This window comes from Natator depressus, chromosome 24 (assembly GCF_965152275.1).
Source record: "Natator depressus isolate rNatDep1 chromosome 24, rNatDep2.hap1, whole genome shotgun sequence".
NCBI lineage: Eukaryota > Metazoa > Chordata > Testudines > Cheloniidae > Natator > Natator depressus.
The window spans coordinates 8,653,293-8,666,972 of record NC_134257.1 but is presented as its reverse complement, the minus strand read 5'-3'; the positions used below and the strand labels follow the sequence as shown (position 1 = coordinate 8,666,972).

At 47.8% G+C, this 13,680-nt stretch overlaps 1 protein-coding gene across 3 annotated transcripts in view; it reads left to right on the top strand.

Moving 5' to 3' along the window:
• The first annotated feature begins 2,096 nt into the window (after positions 1–2,096).
• TUFT1 (tuftelin 1) overlaps positions 2,097–13,680 on the top strand; it is a 30,293-nt gene continuing 18,709 nt past the window's right edge. The window contains exon 1 of one of the 3 annotated variants that reach the window (XM_074938501.1): positions 2,097–2,195. In XM_074938501.1, the coding sequence (XP_074794602.1) occupies positions 2,112–2,195 (84 nt within the window). In that variant the 5' untranslated portion in view covers positions 2,097–2,111. Of the gene's footprint in view, positions 2,196–7,852; positions 7,991–13,680 lie in introns of those variants that run through there. The other 2 variants (XM_074938499.1, XM_074938500.1) reach the window with 2 other exon arrangements.

Here is a 13,680-nt window from a genome sequence, read left to right as displayed (position 1 = left end):
TCCAGCAGCTCAGACAGCATTAGCTCTTTGCTCTTTCCTGTCATCAAAGGATCTCAACGCACTTTACGGTCATTCTTCAAACCAATCCCACCCACCATCATAATCCCCACTTTACAAATGGAACCACAGAGCTGGGGGAAGTGACTTCCCAAGTTCAGAGAGTGAGTCTGTTGCAGCAGTGGGAATAGAACCCAGGCGTCCTGAACCATTAGCCAGCTGCAGGAGACCCGGCTTCAAGGCCTGCTCTGCCACAGGTGTCCTCTGTGACCTTGGGCCAGTCACTTAACATGTCTGTGCCTCACAGCCCCATCCTCACATCCCTCACGCAGGGGGGCTGTGAAGACAAAACGCTGTAATGATTATGAGACTCTCAGCATATGGTGACCATATAAGTACCAAGACCATATAAGTACCATATATGGTGACCATATAAGTACCAAGATAGATATACTGTGTTCACCTGCCCCTGAGCTGGGAGTCATGGCTCCTAGGCCCCTGCTCTGACCAGCAGGCCTTCACTATCTCCATGGAGATTTCAGTTTGGTTCTCTAGGACTTTTGAAGGATTCATCCATCTCTAAACAATGTAGGTGTTTATTGGCTAATGAGCTGTGGACTGAGATGTCTATGGCTGGGTCATGGACATCAGAGCTGAATCACCTGAGCCAGACTGCAACTGATGTAGCAATTAGTGTAATGGGGCAGATCCTGTGTGATGCAAACCCGTCATCAGGGCCTGATTCACTGCAGAGCAGGAAGGGGGTCGGCGAGCCTGGTTTTAACTATGGGGTGGGAGGTGGAGTGGGAAAGGAGGGGGGTGGAGATTATTATTTTTGCAGGGAGAGGTGGAATTTGGCTTGTCTCTAGGACACACCCACCTGGAGACGCCCTGACATTTACGACTGTACGTACGTTTGTTTTGCGTTAATATGAAATCAGAGGAACTTGGAAAGACCCGTGAGCGGAGGTTTCCCTTTAAGAGTGGCTGGTTGGACCTTGGACCTTATCTGTGTTAGCAAAGTCTGGGTCCCAGGGGCAAGTGAAGGATCAAAGCTTAATGTGGGGGCTGGGCTGAAGACGCAAGAACAATACCAAAAAAGAGAGACCACAGATGTGAGCCTGGGACAGGCCAGTTGCTAGCAAAATGGGCATCGGAGGGCATCACGGCTGCAGCTGAATGAGCAGCCCAGGCCTCCTACCCTTACAAGGTCAGGAGGAGTTTGCACTGGCTTGGCATTTGTACTGGTCTCAATCCAGAGGAGGGAGGAAGGAAAAGTGGTTAGGGCGCTGACTTGTGACACGGGGATGCCCTCTTCTGCCACAGACTCCTTGGGTGACCTCAGCACAGGACACGGAGCCAGGGCAGAGGAGGGGAGAGGGTTACTCGGGCCATGGACTTTGGGCAAGTCACTTAATCCCTGTGGGCCTCAGTTCCCCATGCGTACAATGGGTGTGACATGCCCCTGTCTCAGACAGGTGTTGAAGGTTTTTGAGGGGCTCATCCACTCTGGTAACAGTGGCACCCAGAGAGATTGCATCAGTGGAATTCCTCTGGCTTTACGCCAATGCGGCTGAGATCAGAGTCTGGCCCCGGGACCCTGAATGGAGGTGCTGGCGACTAGGAAGGGTTTAATGGGGGATGCCAGAAGGAGTGGGGGAGTTGTGCCTTAGCTTATGGCCCACCTCCCCCGTTGGTTGCTTTCCCTGCCACAACCCTCTTCTGGCAGGTAAATGACTTATCTGGCGTACTCGCCCACCGCCCGGTGGGTGCATGTGGCACTGCTTTACCAGTCAGCCCCTTTGTCCCAGAGGCTGTGCCAGGAGCTGCGCGTGTTTACACTGGCTTGGAACATACCATCGTGGTCAAAAAACCACCAGCAGTTGCACTCGGATGGGTGGGTGGCTCCCCAGACGCTATGTTGGGCCTGTGACGTAGGGCAGAATGGGCACGGCCCACTGGGCCTCTGTGGCCGCTGTTTACCCAGCTAACACGGGGCAAAGTTCATGTTTTACAGCCTGGCTCAGCTCCCTGCTCTCACGCCCCTACCCTGCTCGGTCCCTGCGGAACGTCTCCACCTCGTTCCCTAGCAATGCTTGTGTTCACAGGGAGCTATGGAAACGCTGAGTGGCGCGTGCCATCAGAGGAGCACTGAGCCAACACCCCGTAGAGCCAGCCCTGGGCTTCTCTCGGAAAAGGTGAGTCTGCTTCAAAGTGACCTCATGCAGTTGGTGGTGGGGGGGGGGGTCTCAAACATACTGAGCCCCCACCTGTGAATTATTATCCCCATTTTACTGATGGGGAAACTGAGGCACGGGGAGGGATTTTCCACATAGAGCCATTTTCCCCAAAGATGCCAGCAGCCACACTGGGAGCTGGAGTTTCAAAAGACCTCCGCACCTTGGGTGCTGCAAAGGGAGCAGCTCGGTGCTGAGCTCCCAGCTCTTTTGAAAATCCAGCTCCAATTATGGGTGCTGAGCCTTTGAAAAACTGGCCCTTAATGAGGAAATGCAAGACCTGGGAGTAGAACCCTGGGAGTCCTGACTCCCACGCTCCTGCTGTAACCCATACACCCCACCCCTGGGAATAGGCCCCAGGAGCCCTGACTCTCAGCCCCCTTGCTCTAATCAGTATGCCTCACAACCTCTATTTTAGCAAATGCCCTGCACATAGTTTTTGTCTCCAGTGGTTCTTTATGCAATCTGCAAACATGACAGGAGAATTCTCGGCTGGTTTCTGTGACCCACTGTGGTGTTAGTCAGAATTCCTCAGCTGCAGCTCCTAATGGACAATTCCCCCCAAACATAGACACACCGAAATGTGTAGCTGCTAGTTGGAACATCTTGGGTCTCCCCAGCTAGGCTAGACATCTCCTGAGAACCAGGTCTCTCCTGGGGGCACGGGCGGTTCTGCCCGGATGCAGCAGATGTTATGTGAACATGAGAAATAAGGAGCCCCCTGTTTCTGTGGAGTCAGTGCAAATGTGGGGGGGGGGGAGGGAGGAGATGAAGAATTGGGTCACTTCTTCTTTCTTACACTGTGCTTATCACTGGACTGAGGCCCAGATTCTCAAAGGTATTGAACCCCCTAACTTCCACTGGGCCTGTCCGTTATGCAAGAAGCACCGTGACGTCACATCGGTTACGTGTCATTTGGTCTCTCATCCTCTCCCCAAGGGGAGAAGTGTGGACAGTGGAGTGTCTTGTTTGGTAGAGTTGTAGGGGGGCTGTTTTATTTTAAGACACGCACGTTGTTCTGTATTTACGTTAGAGAAGACGGATCAAAGAAGCACGCTTCGGCCTTGGAGCGGAAGGTGGGGAGGTTTGGGATGGGCCTGAGTTTCTGGAGAAGGTCATTCTACAGCCTCAAGAGAGATCAGCCTCTCAGGTTTGCTGCCTCCATGGTTAGAGCCAGGCTCCCTTCTCGAATCTACCCCCCTCTAAGGGGCAACTTGCTTGGCGTGAACACAGGGCAAGACAGGCATTTGCTCCGGCTCAGCGCCTCTCTTCCCCCAGCTGCAGGATCAGGTCCCCCTGAGCTCATCCCTGTGGAATGCAGCAATTAGCGCAGTGGAGGAGGGGGAGAAGGGGAAACGGCACGCCCTTTTGGCAGAGGAGGAGGACAGACTGGCTCCCTGCGAGTTGGGATGCGAGGAGGTGGCTTTGCTGCAGATGCTTCTTGTAGAAGGGAAGAAATGGCCTTCTGGAGACTGCAGACCCAGCTGGCACTGATCCCTGAAGCGGAGGGGGGCCAAGAGGCACCTTGCCCTGACGCCGGGGGTGAAGAGAAAGAGGGGATTTTTTGCCAGGTAGGCTCTATCCTGTGATGGGGTCTCCGGGGGAAGGGAGGGAATCCGATTTAAACTTTTCCCAGCCACAGGCAGCGTGGAGCGGGGCACTGAGCTCATGCTGAGGCTGAAGGGTCAATGGTTCTTTGCAGGAAGAGATGGTGAGGGACCTATTGCTTGGTCTTCTGTGTAGCTGGCTGGCTCAGAGGACTGGGATTCTGCCTCTGGACAGGTGCCTGGGAATCCTTCTCCTCTGATCCCTACCGGGAGGCTGGTGTGAATTGGGTTTGGTCACCGGGTCTCGCTTCAGATCCCGCAGCTCAATAGCCAGGTTCAGCAGAGAGGCCGTAGGCAACGGATGCCCCTAGTGGAGAGCCCTGCCAGGGGTCAACGCTAAGCTTCACTGGCAGGACAGTAATGGGGAAGCTTGGCTTGCCAGGCTATTCCATCTCTGTGGGGATGGAGGGTACCAGTCTCTGGGGCTGGCAGGCCAACACCACAACAAGGCAGCAGTAGGCTGAGAGGAAGGATGGTCCAGTGGTTAGGGTGCTTGCCTGGGATGGGGCAGACCTATGTTCAAGTCCCTGCTGTGCTACAGGTCCCTTATGGGGCTGTGGACAAGTCACCAAGGACCAGATTTTGAAAGGTGACTAAGATGCAGCTAGGAGCTATTGGGAGTCCCAAAGGCACGTCACTTTTGTAAATCACACTGGGCGCCTACGCTCCTTTCAAAATCTGCCCCGAAGTGCCTCCATCCCTTTTGTAAATGGGACTTTTAACGCTTCTAAGGGGACGTCTGCACTGCAAAACAAAAACAACCCCCGAGCAGAATCTCAGAGCCCACGGCAGCCGACTCAGGCACCCAGGGCTTGTGCTACGGGTCTAAAGAGCAATGGAGATGTTCCCGCTCAGGCTGGAGGCCCGGCTCCGAGCCCGTACATCTGCGCTGCTGTTTTTAGCCCTGCGAGCCCACGCCAGCTGACCCAGGCTATGAGACTCGCTGCTGCAGGAGTGGGGGTTTGCAGCGTAGACAGACTCTAAAGCACTTCGGAATTCGTGATAATGTCCCCTGAAGTCTTTCTGTGGTCTCAGATCCACAGCTGTACAAGGGGGACAACAGCATGGCCCCTCCCCCAAGGGATTTGTGAGGATCAGTACATGGAAGACTTTGACCTGCTCAGGTATGATGGTCACAGGGGCCAGCTATCTAGACGGATGGAAGAATTCACATGCCCACACTCAGAAAGACACAGCATGGAGGGGTTAGCGTCTCTGCATGTGGGGGCCACAGGCTTTGTTATCAAAAAGCAAACAGGGCCGTGGAGCATTCGCCCCGCTCCTCACGTTGCTTTGTGAGGCTCTCTCACGTGGACAAGCTGTGGCCCTCTCTTCCCCGGTTCTGTTCTCACATGCTGAGAAGTAAGCTGGCACGAACATAAAACCCCAAGCACCTTCTTTCTTCTGCTCAGCTCTGAGAAAGACACAGTCTGCTTCTCACAGCGGCTCTTGGAAACTTCCTTGCCGCACCCCAAACAATCCCTCAGCATGCTAGATCTCTTTCCAAGTCCTTGCCTGCTGAACCACAAACAGAGGAGAGAGAGTTGGCTGGTTACTCATCCAGCACCTGCAAAGAAAAGCGCCACAACAAAGCAGGGTGAACGGGACAGATTCAGTGCAACAATTAACTCATTCTCCTTTGCAGCAAACCTGGCTTTAGGGAGAACTCTAGGCCCTCGGGAGTAACTGTAGAGAAATCAGGAGAGGGAATGTGGTTGAGTGGTTAGAGCAACAGTGTATGTGTCAGCACTCCTGGGTTCTGTTGCTGTGTCTCAGTGTAAGTCTGGTCCAGTGGCTAAAACAAAGGAGCGGGTGTCAGGACTCCTGGGTTCTACTTCTCTTGGGGGGAGGATGGTCTGGTTGTGAGAGCAGGGGCCTAGAAGGCTGGACACCTAGGTTCTTTTGCTGACGCTGGATGGGGAATGTGACCCTAAAAATTAAAACAGAGGCATTATCGATTCTGTTCTTGACCCTGCCATAACCTTGCTGGGTGACATGGGGTATTTAATCAGTCACGATCTGCATACCTCAAAAAGAAAAGGAGTACTTGTGGCACCTTAGAGACTAACCAATTTATTTGAGCATAAGCTTTCGTGAGCTACAGCTCACTTCATCGAAAAGCTCATGCTCAAATAAATTGGTTAGTCTCTAAGGTGCCACAAGTACTCCTTTTCTTTTTGCGAATACAGACTAACACGGCTGTTACTCTGAAACCTGCATACCTCAGTTTCCCTTCTGTAAAATGGCAATGACACCACCTCAAGGGAGTGCTGTGAGGCTTAATTAACCAATATCCTTGGCTGAAAAGGTGCTACAGAAGCATGATGTTAATACATGGCAGGAGATCAAAAATGATGGTTAGCCTTCTCTGAAGACACTTAAGCAAAACTCCAGAATAATCTCTATGAATAGGCTAATTAGGCAGCAACTCCAATGGAATGTACCACCCAGAAGAAAATATAGCTGACTTCCAGATCTTCTTTAACCAGCTATGTCATTAAACTTCTCTTTGACATACTTCTCCTGCAGGACACAATCTTCACCCCCTTCCTTCTTGTTAGGGGCTGCAGCACCTTAAACTACTTAAATATCCCCCCAAAGCAAATGACTAGAAAACAATTCAAAGTCATGTTATGTATGTATTGCCCCAATGCAAACAAATGCAAGATTCTTCAAGTTCATGGACCACCAACATGTAAGGTTCTGGATACAAATGATTGCAGAATTAATGTAGAAACAATACATCCAGCCTCGATTATGCAAATAATAGCAATGAAATTAAGTTATGCATTGCATGTAAATCCATATATTTAATTCAAAAATAATAAAAATCGTGAATTAATTTGCATGTAATATACCTTCCAGTACAAATGGCTGGAAACCACAATTAAAAATCCTGCATTGATTTTCATATAATTTCTTGACAAATTGAAAACATCTCAAATTGTGAATTTTTTTTTTTTGTATTCCAATTAAAGTAAGTGGAAAGCAATTGTAAACTATAAATGCAGCATCCCCCTTGCATCAAATAACTGTAAATATTAAAAACCATGTCATGTATACATGTGAATTAGTTATCATATGGATAACTATCTTAGAAAACATAAATAATAGTCATGCATTTTTTCCATGTAATATCCTCCAATGCAAATAATTAGATAAAAATTTAGAAGAGTTCAGTAATTAGACAATTAAATGACCTGGATTAATTTCCATATATTATCCCCCATGCAATTTTGAGAGGTGGGAGAATAATGTTTAAAAGCCCATACCTTAATTTGCCAATGCAAATAGATGGGAGCAAACAATTGATAACCATAAACTGGTATAGAGCGCAAACATAATGCTGGCCCGCCCATACACTGAGGTGGCTACAATGTACTTGATATACGTGGCTCCACAGTACTTGATTTGAACAAAAGAGCCCGCCCCGCTCCACAGTAATTTACAGATCCTACCTGTGGGGCATTAATTTATATACAAGACCCCCGCCCCATGGTGCGGTTCTTTGCATATGCAAGATTCCCACCCCGTTGTACATTAGTTTACAACGGAGGAAGACCCTGACCGGCCGTGGGTTTATTTACATGCAAGACCCCACCTTGCTTTGCATTAATGTACGTGCAAGACGTTGCATTGCTTTGTATTAACATGCACGACTCCGCCCTGCGGCATATTAATTTATATGCGAGACCCCGACCCGCCATGAATTCATTTACATGCAAGACCCTGTCTTGCTTTTGTATTCATTAACACGCAAGACCCTGCCCTACTTTGCATTCATTTTCATGCAAGACTCCCCCGATCGCGGTGCACTAATTTACATGCAAGACCCTGACCTGCCTGCTTTCATCCTCCCTGCTCCTTGGGGCGCCACGCGCGCGGCAGCACCCCGCCCCGCCAGCGCGAGCCCCGGGCTCACGAGCAGGCGGCGCGCGAGGCTGAGGACCGGCCCAGCGGGAGGCCAGCGCCTGGTAGCAAGGGGCGGGGCCTGCAGGCGCGGAGGGGCGTGGCCGGGGGCGGGGCCGGTATTTCTCGCGCGGGCGGGCCCCCCCCGCCGCCTAGTCGGGTCGGAGCCGGACCGGCGGCATGAGCGAGGTGCGGAGCGTGTGCACGCTGGCCGAGGTGCGGCCGGGCGGCGACAATCCGGTAAGTCCCCCCCCGCCGCTCCCGGGCCTGTGGGGGGCAGGGCATCCCCCCAACGGGCCAGGCGCCCCCAGCCCCCCGCATGGGGGTGACCAGGGCTGGCCCCGGGGCTCAGTGGCCTCCCCCCAGGCTGAGGGTGCAGGGCTGGGCCGAGGTCTCTGTGGTCCTGCACGGCCCCCCTCAGTTCCTGGGGCGGGGCTCCGTGACCTGGTCTTCCCCTTGTGGCTTTATGGGGGACCCCACTCAGTCCCTGGGGGCTCCTCCCCCTTGTCACACCTCCTCATTGGTCCAGGGGGGACCCCCATAATCCCGGGGGGCTCCCTCAGCTGCTCTCACCCCCTGGGGCTCTGTAGGGGACCCCTCAATTCCTGGGGGGGGGCTCTGCGAGCTGGTCTTACCCCCTCCTGGCTCCAGGGGGTCCCGTCAGTTCCCTAGTTCAGGACTGATCTCCTGTACCCCTAGTGGGGGGCACCCTCTCCCCTGTGTGTGTGTTGGGGGGGGTTTCAAAGCTGGATCTAGCTCCTTGTGGCCCCTTGATTCCTGACATGGCTGTGGGTTCCCCTGTGACTTCCGGGCTCTTGTCCCCAGGGCTGTCCACCATCTTGCGATGGAAGTGGCTTTGGGCTTGGGTGCAGGGTTTGTGGTGGCACGCAGGGGGTGAAGGATCTGTGGCACCTCTGGTTCCAGCTCTGGGGAGTGGGGGGAGGCAGCCCTTTGCAAAGGAGAAGCAGGAGGGACCTGAGGTTAAGGGAGGGTTATTGAGACTCCAGTAACCAGAAAGCCTTTCTGAAACTTTCCTTGGTTGTTGAAAGCTGCCATAGACAGCAGGTGGCTCCTGAGCTGCTTGAAAACAGGGAAGGTTATCAGACCATAATGCAGAACAGGCAGGGCTTTGTTTCAATCTCTTACAATTGCAGTTCTGTCATAAGGTTTTTCCCCCTCCCCTTCTACTAATTTATTTTGGCTTGTAAAAATACTAGAAGCCTTGTTGAATGCTTATCAAAATACGTTATCCTTAAAGTGTTTGTCGTGTAATCTTGTATTAACATACTGTAGGCTTATTTTCTTTCAGAGTAGCAATTTTTCCCTGTGGCACAAGTGTGTGCTTCAAGTGTTATATGCTGTCAGGAGAGTTTATAGATCAGAATATTGTCCAGTCTAATCAGAAACCTTTAGCCACCCTCACTAGTGTTGTACTCTGTTTTATATTTTTTGTTTGAAAAAATTTTAGGTGCTCTAGATCTACGATGAGGACCTAGAGAGAAATGTAGACAGTAACACCACAAGAATCATTGCCTGCTACACCTTTATCTATTTATCTATTTAAAATATTTATAAATACACAATTTATATAGCACTGCTTGATGTGATGCCCACAGACATGGCTCATGTAATGTTTACTACATTTGTGGGAAAAGTCATGCAGGCAGCAAATGGTTTTGATATAATACAGATGTCAAATAACTATATCCAGATTGTGCTAATGGAATTGTGTGCTTTATGTGGAGCTTAATGTGCCTGTAGTCAAGATGATAATTACATTGGAGATTTTAATAAGGAGATTTGAGTAATCTAGGCATTGGCAGTTGCTGGTAGTAAATGTGTTTTGGTTATTAGAAAGACCAGGTGAATGAGGTAATATCTTTTATTGGACTAGCTTCGGTTGGTGAGAGAGACATGCTTTCAAGGTTTTGCAAAGCTGAAGAGGGACTGGTTTTAGTTGTGTCACTTTACAAGTAGTTCTGTTTCGTGTGTTTTTTTGTTTTGTTCAAAGTCCTTCTAAATTGCTTTCAGCAGATCTCATTGATAGGAATGCCAGATTTTGGTGTGGCTTACAGTTCTTGACATAGATTGTTTGTTCTTTGGGTTAATGATGAAGCAGAGAAATACTGGATCTGATAAATTGGGTTTTCCAGAACCCCAAGTTTTCGAGATACAGTTCCAGGCACACCAAATTATCCATTTGGGTCCTGCAGTCAGTCCTGTGTGTCAGTCAATTGATCCAATTTTCTTTCTACTGTATAAATATTAGACAAGAAAAAGAAGCTAGATTTTTAATGTCTTGGGGGGAAATCCAGCCTGGAAAAACATGGCTCCCATAAATGTACGCTGGATTTCTCCCTTGCAGTTGTTCAACAGAAGTTTAATTGTTTCATGTTTGGTTTCTCATTATCCTCGCCAGTATCAGTCCACAGGCCTTTGTATGTATCAAAGGTGACTCATCTTTGAGTCTTCTAATGAGAGAATCTTAACTCCCTGCAGCCCTTCCCTACCATATATGGAACAGTTGCGGTGTTAAGCATGTATTGCATACATGTTATGTGTGGTACTGTAGTAATAAGCAACACTAGCACACCTTGTATCTTCAACACTTGCAAACATTGCCTAATTACTCTTCACAATACCGTTCTGGTCAGTCCTGTTCCCATTCGACAAACTGACACAGATGAAGTGACTTGTGACCAAGTGATTCAATGCTGGTGTTGGGTTCCTGGCTTTCAGTCTCAGGCATTCTTCCCTGGTCTCAAAAAAGATAATCCTCTTCTTATCCACTGGTAATAGCTCATCTTAAGTGATCACTCTCCTTACAATGTGTATGATAACACCCATTTTTTCATGTTCTGTGTGTATATAAATCTCCTCACTGTATTTTCCACTGAATGCATCCGATGAAGTGAGCTGTAGCTCACGAAAGCTTATGCTCAAATAAATTGGTTAGTCTCTAAGGTGCCACTAGTACTCCTTTTCTTTTTGCGAATACAGACTAACACGGCTGCTACTCTGAATCCTCTTCTTATGTAGCTCTCCAGTCACTTCTTTAGTCAGGTCAACATAATCTTCTGTTTTTAACCCAGGTCTTTAGTACTCCACTAAACTTCTCTTTTTCCTAGACTAATTTTCTTGCTTCTGGATGCTCTTGAGAATAGATAGCTGAAACATACTTTGCTGAGCAATGCTCAGTGTCTCTTCCTTTAATTATTTAACTAATCTGCATCCCTTGTGTTCCTGCTTATTTTCATTCTTGATGGGTTTCACAGCAAAGAATGTGCCACGATCACAAATGAGATCTAAAATTGGACTTTTCAAAATATGTGAATCCTAATTCAGCTACTGACCCTATTTCACTTCCTTCAACATCAGTTACCTTATACTGTGGCGGAAATATCTACGTTTGGATTATTTTCAATCTTACGCATTGAAAAAATCTGAGAATGTCAGTGTTAAATCAGATACCACTCCCCGCTCAGAATAAACTCTTGACATCAGAAAAGCCATTTTTTATTTTATTTTATTAAAAAAAAAAAACCACATAAATCTCCCCTAGCTGTAGATAGATCTTCACAGAAGCGCAAGTAGAAAATGGTTCAAAAATTGTCAGGTTTCCTTTGGCTCTTCCTTAATTCATGACCCCTGTAGTAAATGCTTTAAACATGTGCAATTCAAGGTGTGTTGGAAGCAAAGAAAATTGAGCAAGTTGCATAATCTTTATGCAGCAAATAGCTCAAGGTTAATATGATATTTACTAAGGTGTTGCCATGTGAGGTTTGTTCCAAATATGAGTGTTTTTTAATAGGTAGTACGTAGCACTTACTAACTCTCAGACACACCTGTCATGCTACAAAGAACACCTTCTGCCTCTTGAAGAAAATAACTGGGGGCAGTAATATATATTTCCTTAATTTCTAATTGTTAGTGGTTATTAATTTTTTTTTCTAAAAGAGCAGGAGGGGGAAACCAGCATAGTCATGGTTTTAAATGTAGCTGGAAGGAAGACAAGTGGGATTCATTCCTGCTTTAACTTCATTGCAATCAGTGGAATTACGTGGGCCAAATGCATCTCCGGAGGAGTTGAATTTGACTGTCTGTGTAGGGGAGAGATTAGTGCAGACTTCTGTGCGTGGTCTCCTTTTCACTTAGGATTCTTACAAGGTAAATAGGTGCCTGAATTTACGTGTACTACAGCAGCGAGGTTTGGCCATGCTACGAGAGTTCATCTTAGCATTCTCTTCCAACTCCTTTTTTTAAATGGATTTAATTCTCCTGGAAAATTAAGTTAATCAGAAAGGGTTTCTTTATGCTCATGACGCCTTGATTTTAAGCACAAAGAAATCTACCAGAAACTTAATGCAAAATGAATGTTAGCGATTGAGTAAATTTGTGCAGTTTCATAGATTAATCCTCATTTAGTACAAATAGCAATGGAAATTAAAACATTCTGCTGTGTGTACTTGGAGAGGTCTTTGCTTTTCTGTAAGATCAGAAAAAGAATGAGTGATGAGATCACACTCTAGTCTAAAAGTTTTCAGGACATTTATTTGAATTATGTTTAGGAAGCTCTTCTGAAGAATGTGAGGCACTTTTATTTAGAGGTTGACCCAAGCTATGAAGGATCCATGCTTATGCGAACTTTGGGCAAGCATGGATATGCTTGGAGCTGGTCTATCTAGCTTCTTTGTTAAACTTGCATACTATCAGTGATGTGTCTGCTCCAAACTTCTCAAATGATTGACTTGGGAAAGATTAGTGTGACAAGATTTTAAAGCATGCATGGAATCTTATAGCTGGGATGATTGGCTAAAGTGCCAGCCCCGCTCCAGGAATGATGTTTATGAGACGGTACCTGCTCTCCCTGGTTACATCACAGCTTGCGGTCAGTCTCAGCATTTTTCCATAGAGATTTTTTTTCTTTGCTCCCCCACCAGCTATTCCGGAGCAGATGCTTATTTGCTGTAATAGTGTCACTATTGTAGAATACAAGCAGTAAATGGGAAGGCTGTGGGGAAAAATTCACCGAGTTCTTGTCTGTCTTTCCTACGTCTACAGGATTTTCTTTAAGCCCTGCCATCCCCAAAAGCAGCATACAAGTTTGTGTGTTTGTGGTATCTTTGGTCTAGGGTAGCGGCTCCCGAACTTCCATCTTGTGCCTCGCTACTGAAGATGACAATTCTTAGTCTCTCTTCAAGCATCTCCATCTTCCCTATGGCAACTGGAGGCACCTGTTTATGTTGGGAAAAGTAAGAGGATGCTATTAAAGGAACGATGGAAATAACCAGGCTCCAGTGCAATGAGTAGATCTCTCCCGTTGATTAGATCTCTCCCGTTCCGTATCTGTGCTGTTCATTTCTTGGATGTTCAGCTTCACATTTATTCGGACTGATGCGGTCCCCTTTGTTGCTTATGGCCTCAGTTGCTCTAGTAACACTTGGTTGCTCTGTGGTTTGGTTCAATCCATCTCTAGTCCTAGTTCCTCTGATTTTTGATTTTGTCTGCAAATTTAATTACTGTTGAATTTACGTGAGAGGTAGCCCACAAAGGCAGATGTGGAACACTTGCGTAGGGTCCTGTGAGGTGCTTGTGAGGTTAGCTGATTAGAAAATTTCTGGCAACCCAAAAATTCTGGAACGAGTTTCAGGTAGCCAGCAGGATTACTAAGACTGGTGAATGTAGCTCTCTAGATAATGAATAGCCCATGGGCTGCAAGTCGTAGGAATATTCACTCCTTGTCCTTTTTTTGCAGCAAATTTATATAGCGCTGACGCAGTTTTCTTGGTGTGCAGACATAGCAGGCATGCATTGTAGCGCACATGCATAATTTGTAGCATTAGCAAGTCTGTTTTTTTTAACACTTGCCCGCTGCAGAGAGAGGCTGTTAAAAGATTGTTTAAGGAATCCAAACTGTTAGGCATGCAGTA